At 44.7% G+C, this 19222-nt stretch overlaps 2 protein-coding genes and 1 long non-coding RNA gene across 6 annotated transcripts in view; 2 read left to right on the forward strand and 1 right to left on the reverse strand.

Annotated features, from left to right (window-relative positions):
• The window catches only part of akt1 (v-akt murine thymoma viral oncogene homolog 1), a 34192-nt gene extending 28531 nt beyond the window's left edge, over nt 1-5661 (reverse strand). For 2 of the 3 annotated variants that reach the window (XM_053435322.1, XM_053435324.1), the window contains exons 1-2: nt 5431-5661; nt 353-529 (exon numbers count right to left, since the gene is read on the reverse strand). In XM_053435322.1, coding sequence (XP_053291297.1) covers nt 353-398 — 46 coding nt within the window. In that variant the 5' untranslated portion in view covers nt 399-529; nt 5431-5661. The remainder of the gene's footprint in view (nt 1-352; nt 530-5430) is intronic. The other variant, XM_053435323.1, reaches the window with a different exon arrangement.
• On the forward strand, nt 5309-9579 carry LOC128451475 (uncharacterized). The gene is made up of 3 exons (XR_008340109.1): nt 5309-5386; nt 6488-6604; nt 9479-9579. It is a non-coding gene; the product is annotated as an uncharacterized LOC128451475 (long non-coding RNA).
• Nucleotides 9580-12233: 2654 nt separating this feature from the next.
• zbtb42 (zinc finger and BTB domain containing 42) lies at nt 12234-17178 on the forward strand. 2 transcript variants are annotated; one of them, XM_053435150.1, is made up of 2 exons: nt 12234-12404; nt 13720-17178. In XM_053435150.1, exon 2 carries the CDS (start codon nt 13734-13736, stop codon nt 15327-15329), a length of 1596 nt encoding a protein of 531 aa, XP_053291125.1. In that variant the 5' UTR covers nt 12234-12404; nt 13720-13733; the 3' UTR covers nt 15330-17178. The 2 variants fall into 2 exon arrangements, with proteins under 2 accessions (XP_053291125.1, XP_053291124.1); XM_053435149.1 differs by lacking the exon at nt 12234-12404 and adding an exon at nt 13275-13414.
• Nucleotides 17179-19222: the final 2044 nt, after the last annotated feature.

Raw genomic sequence — 19222 nt, forward strand, 5'->3', positions numbered from 1 at the left:
TATACTGTACTCCAATTAATGCCCTAAAAGAGCTGTAGATAAAACCTTCAATGCATGTGTTGAAAACATTAACCAAGTAGAATTAGTTAAATGCATTAGTCAGACAGGTATTGACAAGGGATTAAAAAAAAACATTATTATTGTATTTTGGGGTCTTTCTTTGCCAGCCCGTAAGATGTCTGAGTTGTGGTTTCACGTGCACAGGGTGATTATGACTCTAAAACATCTTGATTGAATTGTAAAAAGCACAAAAGAACTTCAAATTATGAGGTGCATTCAGTTATTATCTGTTCAAGGTTCAAGTGCAGATGTCAAACTGCATCGCAAAAGATTTATCTATCTGTCTATTTACCTCTTTTATGGAGCCATCCCTCTTTGACGATCACCACATTGGTCATGATGGTGGGCAGGGTTGAGGATCCAGGTTTCCAACAGGAAGAGACACAGCTTCGCTTCCTTCACGCAGCCCTAGGCAGGAGCCTGGAGACGGGGTCCTGGGGTTTATAGCCGACTTCTCAATGGTGGTAACCTATTAGTTGAAGAGGAGTAAAAATTAGCCCCGTATTGAGGTAAAAGATTTCTTTCCACTTGTCTGAATATTAACCCTCGGGTCAACAGGCAGTGGAATTGAGAAGATCCTCATGCTTTATGGCCCAGTTAGGGGAGTACATGCTAAAACCACAGATGTGAAACCTGCACCACTGCAAGGTCAAATATCTGTGTAAGGCCGCGGTCCTTGGCATTTGCAATAACGTTTCCCGTATTGGAAAATTCCATGCTGTTCTCACAAAACACAACCATTTCTGAAAGACTGAGCCTTTTTTTCTACTCATGATGAGAACAGCAATGAGTTAGAAAAAAAAGTCATCCAATAATGTCAAAATGATTGAAGTTATTTTGCAGTTGCACAGCTTATGGTTGGATCCTATCCTAAAATCATATACAAATGCTGTCCATGTGGAATCTCTAACCAAATCCTTTTTCTTACGATTTTATCCTGTAGGTATAAATGTGGAACAGTTGGAAAAGTTTGATGAATGTGATGTCTCTGCTATAGGTATACGAGTTTCTAAAGGGGGGTGCAGCAGACTTTGTAGACTTTTGTTTTGGCTAAAACTCAAACGAGACTGGACCTCAGATGTAAAATGTCTGAACACAAAAGGATTTTCCATTCGCTCTTTTCCCTGATCAGAGCAACACTTAAGTGTTCCATGTTTTGATTAACTTCCCTATGTTCTTAATATATGACCATATTTAATCTTTATGATAGAGCTCAGCAGTCCCAAACATAAAATCAGATATATGTTATGATACAGATGTTTCTGTAATCATGAAATGGAGTTTCAAATTAAGCTATTTATAATACTTGACCACTAAAGTCATGTTAATTAAGATTTTGCATAACAATTACTCGATAATGAAACACATTATAGTTTACTAGAATGCTGCCGTCATATGTCTCTATGAACACTGGAAAATGTCCAGACAATCTCTGGAGTTTGCTTTTCAAATATGAAGAATGCAGCAGGTATTCTCTAATTAGACGGTTGACAACATTAGAGAAATCTCCGGGTGACGGGCGGCTCAGCGTGCCGGTTGCAGGACATAAATTATGCTGCAGAGATCACTCGTTTTTGTTTACAGCACATCACTGCAGGCGTCATTCAGCATTTGTCAATGACACCTCTTTCACATTCCGAAAGGTTTGTATTTCTGTCTTCTTTCAGTTTCACATCCATCATGTGTTAGAAAAAAACCACCATCAACACGCCTCTGAATTATCTCCTTCTGTATTCTCACATGGGTTTACTCAGACTCTCCAGAGTGACTACCAGGGCGCAGGCAGGAAAAACAGAACAGCAACTACATGGGCCTGAATGTGTGATTTTTTTTGTAATGATTTAAAGAAGTTGTGGGTAGAAAGTGCATTGTTTACTGCCCTTTTACACGCCGCAAACCCTGAGTGCTGGGGTTTTTCATTCACAGCTGCATGACCTGTGGTGGAAGTGGTTCGGAAGTTTGTGTCCAGAACAACAACTTGGCCTCATCTTCTCACACAAAACAGACATGAAAAAAGCTGCCGTCACATTATACCGACCATGTCAAAAGGTCTTCAGAGAGTCAAATGAAATCTACAGCCATCTCATCTGTATACCTGCTCACACTCTTGTTAGAGTGTATGATACTAGATGGGATAACACTGGACTGACAGTCATCTGGTAAACCAAACAGGGCTGAATTCTATCTGCAGAAGCAGCAGCACATATGAAGAAACCTGCAGGCTATTGTAACCAAAACACTCTACCTTTTCATTAATTCAGTGCTTCTTTAGGATATAAAACAGCTTTCAGAGCAGAAGGGAAGCAGGACAATGATCAATTGCCACGCTTGTTCACACAAATGTCACATACTGCACCAGGCAATATCTGAACATCAACTGAAATCAATTTGCCTGCCGTTGCTCCGTCAGAGTAAAGCCATCAAAAGGGAGCTCTGTTTGAGTGACCCCCATCCAGCCTACTGGTGGGGACAACAACAGGAAGTGGATGTGACTATTGACAGGCTGCGAGTCATATCAGTACAGCTCCAGGCTCGAATGAGTCTGTCTGCGAGTGTGCGATCAACACGTCTTTTTCTGAATCTGCCCGCTTCCATAAATGAGCAAAAGTGAGTTTAGGAGAGCAGGAGGTTTTTTTTTGCTCACTGTTTTTGCTAATTGCACTGGGGTTGTGGTGCTTGTGTTACACTTTCGATGTTGGAAGGATCCCGGAGCGAGGGATTTGAAAAAAGCAAGAGCAAACTGAATGCATTCAAACCAAGGTTCACAAAAACTGTTGGATCCGTTCGGCATCTTGGTGTGTACTCTGTGACACAGGCACGCACACATAATTTACACATTGGGACACATCACACAAACAAACCTAAGCATGCGCACCACAGCCAAAAAAGCAACACATGCACAAGATCGGCTCTGGAGCCACAACAGAGCGCTGCTGTTTTAATGGGAGCGACCTGTTGCTACTGCGGCCTGTGTGGAAAAGCTGGGCCGCTGCCAGCGCTGCAGCCAGAAGCCACTGAATGAACCCAATACCCTGACAGCGGGTCACATGGTCCTCAGGCCTTTGGGCTACCGCCTGCCTGCCCGCCTGCCTGCCCGCCCTGCTGTCAGTGCAGCTCTCAATCATTCATCTTTCTGGCTCCAGCTCCAGGGGCGAACCCCATTCAATGCAAATCAGTGTCATGCAGCAGAGATGCCACACACTGAGCCTGTCATTGGACCAGAGAAGACAGTCCCATTGAGTTTAGGGCAGGAAGCAGAAATTCAGGTCAACATCCCCACACTTCCTTCATTGCAGATCAATAAGATACAAGACTGGTTTTGCTCTATTTTCTGCAGGCGCTCTGCCATCCGACTACGTCAGCAGCTGGCTTGTGGCTACAAAGGGTAGAACATTACACTCCGATATTTAAGATTCGAGGAAACAGGAGCATCAAACCTGTCCACCTGTTGCTGTAAAACGGTTCCTGAAGCCACATTTGGTTTGTGTTGTAATGAGACAATGGAACCACTACTAGTCAGATCTACTACTCGCTGCCAAGTTCCTCTTTCAAGTTCCCTGAAAGCACATCACCAATGATAAGAATATTGTGGGTAGCGGCAGCTAAAAAACCAGATCACGGCTCTTGTAACCTTGAAAGCCAAGAGGGCTCACTGCTTTAATCCTGTGATGACATGAGCAGAAACCCAAACAAGAATCATGCCAATATTTGTTTCCAAGCTGGTCAGACAAGCTAGAGTCGGACTTATATGAATATAAACTAGTCGTAAGGACCTCCTCCTGCCTCCAGAGACTTTGAAGTCCTGCTCTGTTGCAAATGAAATCACTTGGTCGTTTAGCAGCGTGGAGCAACCAGTAAACAAGATGAAATCAAAGTATCTACTTCTCCTCAGTTTCGTGAGACAGGCCCGAGAACACAACTGTGATACGATGGTGACGCGGTGGGTTACAGTCATCGGAAGCGCATGCCTTTCAGTGACATTACATCTAAACTCCTGAGGCACACGCAGAGGGCTGGGGGGGTTTGTGGTGGTCACCATAAGTCTGCCTGTGTACAGGGACAAACTTTCAAACAACATTCCTCAGATTCTGCAAGCAACTGGTGGCACATTTGCGTCAATGGAGCTGCGAAGGGATTGGGTGGGAGGCGACTGGTATTTTCTAAATAGAACAGGGACAGCCAAACAGTCACTGGCTGCATCATTACGCCAGCCCTGTTGTGTCTTCCACGGGTCACATGGCAAGTCCCCCTGCATACACACACTGGACAGATGTAGTCTCATGACCGATAAACACAGTTTGACAGTAAAGGCATAACCGGTACAGCATGCCTGGGGACAATGTTCCCTTCCCCATACGGTACATGCAGATGCAATCTCTGAGGGATGGAGACAAACAGACAACAACATAAGTACTAACAGGGGGGTTTATCTCAACTGCCCTGTTGAGATGTCAGCTCTTTTTTTCTTACCACATGAATATCCTTTACGTAACAGACGCCCATTTCATAAGATTCCAGCGAAAAACGAAGCCCCTTTCTAAAGAACCACTGCAGCTAACCTGATTTAGCGCTTACATGCATAACTGTCACCACTGGAAGTGAGACGATCACAGTGAAGAGGGTGAACCGTATCACAAAAACTGGAAACCACATGATCGGTCCAGATGGACTCAAAATAGCACTATTGTGACCTTTTCTCCCCCCTTGTGACCTCCCTGTGCGTGAAAAGAGGTTTTTAAGGGAGAGATACAACAAGTCACAACAACAGATGTGTGTCACTGTGTGTGTTTGCGTGTGGGTGCAGCAGTGTTACAGCAACAGGCAGAGAAGCAGAGGCCTAAACTGAGTGACTGCCTCTCACATTTACTCACTCGGACCGGTAAACAAACGCTGAGGTAGATGACAACAATAATTGAAGTCGGGCTTGTTTGTTTGTTATCAAAAACAGCTAGCCTGGATTAAAGTAGCAGGACTGCAGATATTATGGCCTGGGGGGGCGGGGGGGGTCTGTGTTGCCCTAGAAGTGGTGGTGAAAGCCCCCCCCCCCCTCCCCTCAAAAACAATGATGGTTAGCTAATGACGGTTAGCATGTACATGTTTGTTTGTGTGTCGGAGGGGGGGGGAGAGAAACAAAAACAACGCGTTACGATAACTCACTACGAGGGACAGGCGCGCGCGCGTGTGTGTGTGTGCGAGAGCGAGAGAGTGAGCGAAAAGCAACAACTTCTTCTTGTCCTCCTTCTGCGGCGGAGCGAGGTGAGCGAAGCGCCTCGTTTCGGGCTCTAGCGACAGAGAAAAGGATATGGGGCCTAGCAGGGCAGCTCGGGTGAGAAGAACCGCATCCCATGTGAAGTACAATGGGGGACCTACCCCGTCTTAGCTGTCGGCCTCTCTCGTAGTGAACCATGCGAAGGAGAACGCGGACGTGTTTACCTGCGCGGGGGGTTCAACAGTGCGTCCGTCTCATTATAGGAGCGGTTGTGTCGGTGTTGAGAGTCGGTCGCTCCTTCAACAACCTGGACAAAAGTGCTCTCATTGACTCCGTTTCTCTCGCCTTTCTTCCACTACACCTCCCTAACGCTCCGGCTGCGATGCCTCTGTGGCGCCCGCGGCTCTCCCGGGTCCTAGCGCCCTGCCCGTTCACCACCGCTCGCTCTGGTGTAGTAGTGGAGGCTTTCATGAGGCCCCCATTGAAAAAAAAAAAGAACTGTTTTATCTGGAGCCACAATGGCGTCCGGGGAGCCACTCCTGTGTGGTTTCCAGGGGGATCCTCTCTACTTTATCTTTTTTCTTTTCTTAATCACATGAGGTCATAGACTTGTTTTAAAAAAGTCACTCCTGGAAGTGGAGAGATGCAACCACTGGTTGTTTTTACTAAGTTTCACAGTTCACTGTCTGGTTCTTGTTCTTAATTGTTTGGGTCCACTTCTATTAAAAAAATTGTCATAGTCTTTAAACATAAATATGAGACCCACTGGCTGTGTCTGAAATCAGCCACTCATCCAGCAACCCCTACTTTACCACATAGCACTGTCTTCTACGTAGACGACTATATGTGCAGTGTTCCATTAAAGAGATACTTCACACGAGAATGAAAATTCACTCATTATCTACTCACCACTATTGAATGGTTTGAGTCAACAAAACACTTTAGGAGTTTAAGGGGTAAACAGTGTTCCAGTCAAATCCAATACAATTCTAGTAACTGGGGATCACTTCTTCAAACAGAAACAAATTTTTTAAAAAATGCCTCGATTCTGCTCCTGTGGCGTCATCCAAGTGTCCGTAAGATCCCGGCATTTAGATTCAACCCGAAACAGCATCAGTTACTTGATGTTTTCAGCCTAAATGTGAGGATAACAGAGGACATTTAGGCATTTAATGTATTTTTCTGTTGCATTTTTTTGTTTTATTTTCCTGTTTGAAGAATCAGTCACCAGTTACTTCAATTGAATTGGATTTGGCTGCAACGCTGTTTACCCCTGAAACTCCAGAAGTGTTTTGTGGACTCAAACACTTTACCCACCCATCCATCAGCATAGTGGTGAGTAGATAATGAGTGCATTTTCATTTTTGTGGGAATCATCCCTTTAAGGGTTCGACTGGTTTACTTTACTTTATGATTCTAGTTCTTAATTGTTTAGATTTTATTTTAAAAAACATATGGTTTTTAAACATAATATCCTACGTGTCATGTGTCGAATGCATAGTACAGTCCAATTACTGTCTGATGAGACTTTACTACAGTGTTAGTATGTGCGAAATGCCATGTAGTGCGTATTATGAACGTTTTTTGCTAACAGTGGCTAGCTGGCTAATGACACATTGTTCCGGTGCAACTGGAACGCTGTCAACTCGGGTTACTCGGGTGTGACATCATTCCGAGGGTCGATCTGTAATGGAACGCGGCACTACTGAGCTCATCAGCAAAGGAAAATAATTTTTCTCTGCTACTTGGTATAAATACTTAAATAAGACATGTTGGATGACCATCTCTAAATGTAGACATAAACATCTCATTTTATGCTCTGATGGGTTAACCTGCTTGTATTTACACAAGTGTGACATGTTGGGCTGTTCCTGATGCCCTCTCTCACCTTATCTCTCTGCCACGGACACAATGCCTAATGGTATATATTGCCCGGTTAATGACCATTGATGCATTGTGGGAAACATGAGTGCGGCAATATATAAAAGTTTCACTAAAAATCCGTAGAGCACTTTCAAAATGGCAAATTCACATTATATTGGACTGTATAGTGACAGGTGAGTGATTTCTGACACAGACTCTCTCTTTTGCTTGCTCCACCTTTCTGAAAATGTGTGCTCAAATGAACCATTCAGATCGGGACGTCCTATGGGGCTCCTGTTGAGCTAGGATATTTTTGTTTTGCCCACAGTAGTTCCATCACAGTATCCGAGTGAAGCTACCTTGCAGCCATCATGATGAATTATCTCGCTATAGCAGCTCCTGTAAACCGAGAGGCCGCAGGTATGAGGAAACGCGCCTGAAGCTCTTTTGTAGGCTGCACAAACCAACACAGAAGTCTCCATGATGTCAGAAAATAGGAACAACTTCCTTAGTGCCCAAGTCCACTTGATATTTGAAAACCAACAATATCCACCTTCAAGGAGCTGGAACCAGTTACTATTAAATTAATGACCCTTACAAATTATATTATATCTAACACACTAGCAGAAGTTTTTAAATCATTGATAGTGACATATAGTTATATAAATTGTATCTGCAAATAATCTAGTAATAATTGCACATGAACAGTTAATGTTACAGAGTACTTGAGATAAAAAATATATATATATAAAGATTAAAACTGTAAGTAAAGAATAAAACATTGAAAACTACTAAAATAAAAAAGCACATGTTGGACTAAAGCATGAACCTTAAACTCATATCAAAGCTGCTCAGCTGTCAAGGAGCAAAGGTTTTCGTCTCGCACATTGAAAACAATGAAGTCACTACAGGACCTGGCATATAGCCCTGTATAGGCTGGTTAAATGGTATTCAAATGTATTTAAGAAACTGACAAGTAACCATTGTCAATGGTGCAGTCATGGATGTGATGCTGGATGTCGTTAGCACTGGGCCGCATGTTTCTGCTGCTTTGTTTGTGACACCTGACTGAAGAACATTACAAGGGTCGTTGACATTTCCAATGAAAACCAAGCAAACTACAAACCTTTAGATTTGTTCCTTTGTGGACGTTGGTAAACCTTTATAAATTTACCTTCACAATTCTTTGGCACTTAGGCACATCTGTTTTAGCTCAGTGGAGTGTTTTTTATCTACACACTGCCTTAATCAGGAGATGGAATCAAATCACTACAGCGATAACGGATCAATCACTGTGATAAGCCCCCAAAAATCTAAAGACAGTAGTAAGTGGACTTTGAGTAGACATTGTTTTGTCAAAGTATTGTTCCCAGGGTCAATAATTAATTTCCCTGCTTAACGTTAAAGGGTTCACGACAGTTGACGCAAGACGAAAATGCGGCAACACAAAGGTACAAAGAGCCAGGACAGATATTAAGAAAGTAGCTTGGGTCCTGATTAAACATGAAAAGGAAATGTAAAAGCATTAAGATTAATATCAGGTTATATCAGATTATAACTCTGCTGCTTATACCAGATTATTTTGAGATAAACAGTCAACTATAACCACAGACTTCCTGGCAGAAAGGCAGGATTAAACCAGTTTAGAACAGGTACAGACAGGCCGGCAGCATCAAATGAAGCCCTCAGATCATTAGGCCAATGTGTTAAAAAAAACAATTCTAACTGGGCGGTTCTTCACATTACAGGTTCCGGAAACCCTCATATATCCATATCACTGCTATCAACTTGCAAGATATGTCATGGTTTTCACGGTTGTAAATATTAGATAGTAGATAAGACTTCGGAATAAAATGACGTCTGTGAGCGTGACTGTCCAGTTCATCAGGTTAATCAGTGTTGTGCAGTGATCTGCAAACATGTGAAACATGACAAATGCAAGGCCATTGTGGTGAAAAGTTGCACAACAACAAAAGAATAATGTCGGGAGAACCGTAAGGCAGGAGGACAGCTGCAGCGCTCCCTCCGTGATGAAAAACATTTCGGCCCCTGCCCTCTGTCTCGCTCAGCCTCCTCTGCTGTTGTTTCCCCTCTTTGTCACTCACACTGTGACGTGTTCCCTCACTGCTACTATGCGTCAGCCTCGCCGAGCTGCTACTGTCATACAACCAGGGCTGAGTGAGGGATCCCTCCTTCTCCTCAACTGTCTCTGGTCTGGTGACGGGAACGCCTGCCCTGTTGTCTTTCAGGTTCAAAGCAAAAGTAACAGGCTCAAAGGGTCAACTTGAAAAGATAATGTCTTTCTTGTCATGCACTTATCTGATCTCTTTTCTTGTCTACTTGCAGCATCTGTCCAGAATATGACCAAGCCGAACAGGGGGATGTTGAAGGAGAGCAGATGACATGCAGTCGCAACGATTAGACACAGAGGGGCCATAATAGGGAAGAGGAGGCTGTGGTGGGGGGGGGGGCAACTGCGGTGCAAAAATGTTGATTGTATGTCACACTAATTCCCAGTATGTATTGTCCAGCTGTTCTGCAGCATCAGCACGGAAGATTCAAGACTCAGATGCACACAGAATGAGCATCTTCATTCAATTACATTCTTTTTGTCTCATACGTAGAGAACAAATACCTGAAAGTGGAGTAAAGATACTTTTTATAGATGTAGACAAAGTCAACAACAATTTGTGCAAAGTTCTACACCCTTTATTGGAAAAGCTCTGACAGGTGACACAACGTAAATAAATAGAGATCACTTGTTATTGAGAAAAATAAATATATATATATATATATATATATATGAATCCAGCTGCCAGTCTGTGTAGCTTAATAAGCCACGAAACAGTTAGCATTAAATTTCATTAATTAAGATGTTATTTCTTTTTTTTTTTTTATCTGCACAAAAGACAAGGTGTAAAAATAACAAGCTGTTTATTTCCCCTGTTTCCAGTCTTATTGCTAGGCTACGCAAATCATCTGCTGGGTCCATCTGCATATTCTCTGCTCAGATGTGAGTGTTATATATTTTTATTTTTTAATGAGTTGGTAGATGCGTGTATTTCTCCAAATCCAAACTATCGTGCGAAATAAAGGAATGTGACAGTGACATACAGCATCTTCAGATGTGTAAACGACAATATCTAATAAAGGAAAAACACATAGAGATGGTTTATTTGAACATCTGCTCTGGGTTACACTTGTGGAGGAGGATTCCTTTGATTTTTCAAGCATCAGGATGCTTGGCAAGTGTCCTCAGACAAAAGTCTAAGCCCGTCCCCATGATGAGACTTGGGTCCTGTTGGGGAGAGTGATGTGGTTCGACTGTGGTTGGATGGCTGGCCGGTTGGCCGGTCAGGCTACACTGGAATGCAGCCTCTTTTGTTTGTCTGAGAGAGGAGTGGGTCAGGGGGAGAATGCCATTGATGATTGCAGAGAGGAAGAATGAACCTCCAGGAAGTGTTCTCTCTCTCTCCCCGCTCCCCCACTCTCCCACTCTCATTCTCTCTCTGTCTCTCTCTCCGTCTCTCTCTTCCTCTATCTTTTTCTGCGTGTGAGAACCTTCACCGTGCCGAGCCTCTCTCTCTGAGGCCACAGTCCCCAGGCACAACCACTGCTTTGTCTTGCCCTGTGAACACACACCCCTCCTCTACTGGGCGCCTACGTTTGCCAGGGCCAGTGAAACACAGGGCCACTGCTCCTATTCTTATCCACATCGCTGCTCCTGCATGGATAGTGTATGTGTGTCAGTGCTGAATGGTAATATGCTTTTTTATTTGACACACACGTCAGACACTTATGTATTTATTTACCTTTACAGGAAGACACTAGGATCTCCTTGCATCCAGTGTTCAGACCAAATACAGAGAGTTTTTATTTTCAGAGCATGACCGCAAGTCGTGGTCATGATCATCTGGATATGACCAGGGTGCAGATATCCAACCTCTGTGAGAGTATAACAGCACCGGCCTAAAAATGGAATAAAGCAGTAAGTGGATAAGAATCTAGCCGGTGGCCCCTTCTGACCAGTGTCTGCCGCCTCCCGTCACATTGCTCATTCCCCTCTGTGTCAGAAGGCTGTGAGGAGCTGCAAATGGCCCTTTCAAAACACACGACAGCTGGAACACAGGGCAAAGGTGACCCAGGCAGTTGGGAGGGAAGGGGGGGGGGGGGGGGGGGGGTTTCGAAGGGGGACTGGGGAGGGTGAGAGGAGGGGGGGGCACGAGATGAGCAGCTGCAGCCCCGAGCCCCTGTTTCTACAACCGTGCCACCATCCCTGGCTTTAACAATCACAGAACAGACTCTGAGGGCCGCGTGTGTTTTTTCTTTCTTTTTTTTCAGATAAAGTCAAAAAAAATTGCAAAGTGTGTGCCCTTTTTTTTTTCCTGATCTCAGAAATCACCCTCCCTGTCTCAAGACAACAAAAAATTCCACAAAGGCACTGGGTGATTTGGTACAAGGGAATTCCACAACCCAAAGCAGGATTAGAGGCTTTAAAAAGTTACCAAGAGACGCCCAACTCCCAAAGCCTGATTTATGGTTCCTTTATCAGTCTGGATATACCAAAAGCCATTTTTAAGACAAAAAAAACCCTTGTTTCTTTCAACCAAAGCAAAACGAAAAAACTACATTTTTGAGAGGATTTTTAAAGTAATCGGACTTGGGTGTGGACTTTGAATATCCAATTATCTTCGAACAGTCCTGAGGAAAAGGGAAAGGGAAAGTCACACTTTCAATTTTAAATGTCTTTGTTGTAAAATCTATCAAATGATTTCAGACTTTATTTCAATAACACATTTCATGCAAAGTTCCAGTACAAGCTGTTTTAAAAATACTGCAATACAATGAGTAAAATGATAAATAAATAAAATAAAATGAAGGATAAGATTGACTCTACCCTGTTTATCATTGCTCCACATGTTATCCTCCCTTACTTTGCCACACTTCACTCCCTCCTCTCCCCCGATGGAGGGACAGGTGTTTTGAGAAGAGCCAATAGATGTTCCCAGTGATCCGCTGCTGTGTGAATTCACGGAGCGACACCACCACCACCGCCACCGAACTTTATTGTGGCCGCGCGTTATCGCGAGACTTGTGCCATTATCAACCTGCTTGACACACAGCAGCGCTGAGTGCAGCCTGCCTTGCCAGGGTTAGGACCGAAGCTTCAAGAAACGACAAGGAGCAGCGAAAACATCTGGACCGCACATCATGAGAGGAGACCGGGGCTTGTAGGTGGGGGAACAGCACGACGGATCGGGCGGACACACATGTGAGTACTGTGCGGCTTTTTGCGCTTTTAAAACGCAGGAAACGAAAGTTAAAGTGTAAGCCTCGTTCGCTTCGTTCGGCGCAGTTGGCTTGGCTGGGAGTTCCTCCGCTGCTTTTTTAGAAAAAGGATCCCAGCAATGCGTTCCCCCACCACGGACACGGAGCTCGGTTTACTGCGCCCTCGGACCCCTCCGTCCACCAACTTTCTTTTTTTGTTGTTCTTTTCAAAATAATCCAACTTCTGTGCGTAAAAATCGCCGCTCGGCAAACACGACCCGCGCCGTGAGTGTGCCATCAAACTTTTAATAATCACTAAAATCCACTATTTATTTGTATTCTCACTATCTGCCCTTTCTGTTTTGAATTAACCCCTTTTAAAGAAACACCCACAGCTGTGTGCGTGTGTCCGAGCGGTGCGTAAAAAGGCCCCGCGGCTCGATTTTTCCCCCATTCTCATCCGCGACCATCGAAGTGCAGCTTTTCTCAGCTGATAAATAAATGACCCGCTTGGATTATTATTATCTCTAAAGTTGTCGGTGTTATCACTCACAGATCTCGCTCCGTTTGGAGAGTTGTGTGTCTTTTTTTTGGGACTGCGCACGGCTCCGGAGTTTTAACATATGGCATAAAGGGGAGCACAGCTGGAGGTAGCGTTTCCATTGCGGTGATGTCAGAGCAGCTGACTCCACAGCTTGCAGTGTAATTAGCAAACAGAGCAGCAGTTTACTCACTCACTCTGCGCTGCTCTTATTTTTTCTTCCTCCTGATCTTCACGCCGGCTTCCCTTCCTCCTCCTCCCTCCCTCCCCCTGCGATGGACGAGTCGGATCATTCCCAGTCCCGCTTCTTGCTTGTTCTGTAAACACCGCTGTTTTGTGTGCGCTCGGAGACGCACCGGTGCGTCACTATCCGATCGCATTTTTCGGAGGCGCAGCGCAAGAAGTGTGGCTGACTACCTCCGCTGCCAATCCCGACTTGGATCAGCGGATCCGTCTGCAGCCGTGGGCCATGGGTGGGTGAGCGCAGCGCGGAGTGCCCCGCATCACTGTGGGGATACTCAAGTTGGATAAAGTTGTTGATGTAGACATTTCTCAAATGTGTTTTTTGATCAAGTTTTAAAAATTGTGAAGGTTTTTTTTCTGAAGTTGTATTTACTGTCTGTGTTTTCCGGTACTTTTTAAAATCACGCTTAATTTTGGAAGAAGTTCATTTCTCTTTTTTTTACACTTCGTGCTTGTTTTCGTGTCCGATGTACGAGCTCCTCCGATCGGCTCCATTTCCTTCATCCAGCATCCTGTTTTTCCTGTTTTTCACCAGGTTATGAAGGAAGAATGGAGTTCCCAGACCATAGCCGCCAGTTGCTGCAGTGTCTGAGTCAGCAGCGTCACCAAGGTTTCCTCTGTGACTGCACTGTTCTTGTCGGCGAGGCTCGATTCAGAGCGCACAGAGCCGTGCTGGCCTCCTGCAGCATGTACTTCCATCTCTTCTACAGGGACCAGCAAGACAAAAGAGACGTTGTGCATCTCAACAGTGACATTGTGACAGCCCCTGCTTTCAGTCTGCTCCTTGAATTTATGTATGAGGGGAAGTTGGAGTTCAACACTCTGCCAGTGGAGGATGTCCTGGCAGCAGCCAGCTACCTCCACATGTATGATATAGTGAAAGTGTGCAAAGGCAAGCTTAAGGATAAGGAACTTTCGTGCCTGGACGAGAAGATTGGCGAGGGTTTGGGACTCAGCTGCCTGGACAGGGAAAATTCCTCGGATGGCGAGCTGCACAGTAAGCAGCTACTCCGGCGACAGCTCCAGTCACAGTCTCTGGGGCTTCACAGGGCCCCCCCGGCAGAAGAGTTTGACATGGACAACAGCGAACTCAGGCTGGCTGTCACAGATTGTGATAGGTCTACACGGAGCAGGCAGAAGGCGAACGGTCACTCTGGCAGGTCCCCGGACCTTGTAAGTGTCAATTATGTGTCAGCAGAGGCCGAGCCCTGCGTCCAAACAGCTGGAAAAACAAAAGCTGATGTCAGTAGTTCCACCGTATTGCTGTCCCAGAGGTCCCGGGCTTCAGATGACATGGACTGTGCACTGGATTTGTCTTTCAAGCCTCTGTCTAGCAGAGATCCCTTACACCCCTCCTACGTCTCGGGACAGCTGGCCCTCGACAGCCAGCAGCAGGGCATTGAGCCACTTGTTAAAGACGAACACGACTTGCTGTCAGAGCAGGAGGACAGTGAGCCGATGAGCCCTGAGAGCCAGCGCTTTGGGAATAGTGCCAGGAGCTCGGTGGTGACAGGGTTCGCTGCCCTCTTCCCAGGCAACAACGGCTCTACAGCCGCCCTGCTCTCCCAGGAGGAGGACCTGATGGACGAGGAGGGGGAGGCCTGCAGAGGGAGGGAGGGCGCCCCAGGCAGGGCGTTGGAGGAGCGGAGGGTCAGGCTGCTGGGGGACAGCGAGGAGGAGGAGGAGGACGACTTGGCCTCTTCAGACATCTCCACCTCCAGCGGCGTGCTGCTGCCCCCGGGGCAACAGGTGTGTGTATGCCCCCTCTGCAGCAAAGTCTTCCCCAGCCCCCATGTGCTGCAACTGCACCTCAGCTCACACTTCCGCGAGAAGGAAGGCGCTCGCTCCAAACTGTCCCCGGACGGCTCGGTCCCCACCTGCATGCAGTGCAACAAGACCTTCTCCTGCATGTACACCCTCAAGCGCCACGAGCGCACACACTCTGGCGAGAAGCCATACACCTGTGGCCAGTGTGGCAAGAGCTTCCAGTACTCTCATAACTTGAGTCGGCATGCTGTAGTGCACACACGTGAGAAGCCTCACGCTTGCAAGTGGTGTGAGCGGCGCTTCACCCAGTCCGGGGACCTCTACCGCCACATCAGGAAGTTTCACTGTGGCCTTGTCAAGACTCTCGCCATCGGATAAAACACCTCTCACCCGTGCCATGGCATGAGACAGAAAATGTCTTTTCATACACTGAATACAATTACTGAACCATTCTCCTGTTAGTACACACCTGTTTGTGGCAGTCTGTCGGAGACATATCTTTTGGATTCTAACCCCATGTGGCATTTCTCAAGTCTAAAAAGATGTAGCAACTTCTGAGGCAGGAGCTGTTTACTGCGCCGACGCTGTTGAAGGTGCACAGGCTGCTCAGATCAACATGGGTGATGTGAAATTCAAGCTGGATCTGTGTGAGCCAAGATGAACAAATCAGACAATGCACTTGTTTGTTTCTGCCCTGTTCAAGTCAATCTGTTGAGTTTATTTAGTGAGAGAGAGAAAAAAAAAACATCCTATGTATTTACCCTCTGGGTAATGATGTCTAATGCTAACATATGTTAATACAATCTTTAGAGTAGGTGAGACTTTTGTGCACATGGGAGATCAGAACCGTCCGTGAGTAGCAATATATGATTTGTTTTTAAAGCTTCTACATTTATTATTATTATTATTACTATTTATTATTTGGGATTTGTCTAGTCCTCTAACAAGTAAACTATGATAAGGCAGCAAAACTAATGAAGTCTGACTACTGGAAGTATGATTAATATTATTGTTCACAGTTTGTGTTTGGTTGAAATGAAGTCAACGGCAGTTTTATGTTGTTTAGAACAAGAGGCCCAGACCATTACATCATCATGTATCTTTTTTTGCATTGGGGAGAGTTAGCAGCTCTTTTAGTTACTAATGTAAGCGAGCACATATCGATGACACGGCCTTGGAATTGCTACTTAAAAAGGAAAAGTTGTATAAGCGGCGGGGGGATGCAGAGCTAGTTGGGAGCTAATGCCTGTAACACTGGTGCCTACTGAAGTCCTCAATCTAGTGTACTTACTAAAAACAAGAATGATACATATACATTATCATGCCTTCAAATCTGGATCACACTCCCTATACCAGGTCACAACAAAGGTAATCGTCTGCACTGGAATGATCCAAGCGTGTCCTTAATTAAATCTTTTTTTCTTTACAAGAATGTAATAAAAGTAAATCAAGCTCCTGTCAGTTAAATGTTTATTGGCGTGTTGTGGTTAAAAGCAAATATTTGCCAGTAAATTACCTTGTTATTTCCTGGTATGGCATCTAAAGGGCACGCTGATCTGGTGTGTGAGGCCAACCCTCCGCAGGCAGGGAGGGGAAAGACGGAGACAGGTGGATGTTCGGTGCTTTCGTCAGATGTCGCCGCCGTCTGTTTGTCAAAGATGTGCCGTGTGGCCGAACCTACTGCCGTTTCTTTCTCCGAAATTAACTTTCTCCACATTAATTCTTACTGTACGTGTGTCTAAATTACTACTGATGAAGTTGGAGCCTTTAGCGACGCTCGTCCCCGAGAGAATCTTTTGGGCGGGAGGTGGATTTTCTTCTGTCCGGTCTCGAGAGGAGGAGTGGCGCTAAAAGTTCCTGATATTTGTCTATTCTGTCCTGAGAAGACTTGATCAGAATTTTTATTTATTAGTTTGGTTCAGGGTTTACTGTAGCTGTAGTTCTCGTTTCTATGAGCTTGAGAGACGCCACGTCTTGCCTATAGCGATCTTGGTACTCATTAACTGGTATTTGGGGGCTGTCTGTTTTTATTTTCTCTGTGCAAATCAAGTTACTGTAATTGTATTTTTAATACACCATGTAGAAACCTCTGTCGAGTGTTCGTGATGTGTCACATGGAACATAGAGAAGCACTTGTTTTTAGCATGCATATAGTTTCAACACTATTGTCTAGGCTGCTATTTCTTACTGTTTGTATATTTAATGTAAATATATATTCTATTTATCAGACTTTGTTTGTTTTTCCGTGCGACATCACGTGTCGAGGAGAGTCAGGTGTCTTATCGAGGCGACACGGCCTCTTAAAAGTGTCCCGTCTTCCAGAGGGGGTTTGGTTCCTTCTTTCTATTTCCGCCATTTTTTTTTTTAAAGACTTGATTGGACTCCGCCTCGCTACAAATCAGTGCAGTTAGTAAGCGCTCCGACTGCTGTTCTGCCACAGGAAACAGCGGTTCACAAGTACAGCCACATTGATACGGCATCGGCTACCTATAGAAACGAGACAATACAGGCATTGTCCCCCCCCCCCCCCCCCCACCTCCCTCCCTACCAAGTCCCAGGTAGTTCTCAAGGGATCATTGTGTATCTCTCTCTCTCTCTCTCTCTCTGAGCTGTGGGGAGAGAAGCCGGCGCGAGTCTCTCTTTGCACTTTTCTGTATTGAATGGAGCCCTCGGAATGTGAGAAATGTATTTGGCAAAGGGAGACCAAGGAGACTGTAAACAGGTGTATTGTTCGGAGGCATCAAAGAACAGCCCCCACCCCCCACCCCCACCCCACCCCGTCCCAGCACGTAGTAGATAAACGCCTCATTGTTCCCCCTACATGCAGAAGTACCACGGTGATTCGATTGCACACATCTATCAAGAGAATATCAGAGCGTTGTTTTCAAGAAAAAGTTGCGGAGACTGACGCGGGAATATCTGGTGGTGGAGGTCAGACGTAGGGGCTCTTAACCTGTCCATTTCAGCAGAGACACCCCGAGGTGTGTTGTTTTTCTTCAAGGTTTCTTTCAGGACACAAAAAGATAAATTCATATTCGGTTTCGGAGCCTTCGCAAAGGTTTCAAGCGGAGAAACCCAAGTCAAGAAGAAATCAGCCCCTTTTTTATTTATTTTTTTATTACAAGCAACCTCCCTGACTTGCCATCAACAACAGAGCTGAATGGGAGTTGCTTGTAATCTGTCTCTCCTCCGTTTACTTGCACAAACACTCCTGTTGTTCGCACGACACGTTTCTCACTTTGGTTATTCATCAGAACAACAGACTTGTGAGTCGCATACATAGATGCCGCATTAGTGTTAATAATGTATATTTCAATCCAATCGCAGGAATGTAGATTGTCACTGTTTCATTTCTTCTGAAGTGCAAGTTAAAAATCACCTGATTCTCTAATGTACATGTGTACAGAGGTAGCTGATCAGACAAACTAATGACACGTGAAAGGGTCTTTTCTTTCTTTTTGTTATTCTTTGCCGTCTTTATTTATACCTCCAGGATGATCACCACATGTGCCTTGTAGACACACGGATGGGTGTTGCATCTGGAGAAGGCCTTTTTCAATACTGTACATTTTTGCCCCTCGACGGCGGTGTCAACGTTCTCATCCCAGCTCCAGTGGCTCGCCCACTAATGTTCACAGCTGTTGTTCCTGTTTTTTCAATTCTATCATATCAAAAAAATGTAAATCCTGACAAACTGAAAGTTTGAAGTCCATTTATCTTTGCTGCTTTGAGAGAGATTACATCAACGTTTTGAGATTCATTTCACCTTTTTTTTTTTTGTCTGCGACTAAATCTGTTTTGGATTTTTGTTAAACTGAAGACAAGCATTTGTGTTTTGGCTCTTTAGAAGCCAGTGCTAGTGGGAACTCACAGTATGTTCCTCAGTTAATGTCACTGTTGAATGTGAAACACTGAGATTTTGATTGTTGACTTTTGTGGAGACGGTGCCTCTCTCGACTGAGGGCCGCGCTCTCCTAACTCATGCTGTATGATCTTTTTAAGTAAAAAAAAAAAAAACGACTTTACCGATACTGGAATTTTGTCCTCTGCAGGATACAACTGTGAAATTGTGTATAATCATGAGACATATTTATTATTGCATTTTGCTTCTTGTGCAACAATTGACTGTTTCCGTTTTAATTTGGTTTAAAAAAAAAGAAAAAGACAAAGCTTCTAAATGTCAAACGAAAAATCTTTTTAATAGAATTTGTAGAAGTTTCATTAGATTTTAATATAATTTTTTTAATAAGAAAGGTATATTTTATAGTAAT

Source organism: Pleuronectes platessa, chromosome 11 (genome assembly GCF_947347685.1).
Source record: "Pleuronectes platessa chromosome 11, fPlePla1.1, whole genome shotgun sequence".
Lineage (NCBI taxonomy): Eukaryota > Metazoa > Chordata > Actinopteri > Pleuronectiformes > Pleuronectidae > Pleuronectes > Pleuronectes platessa.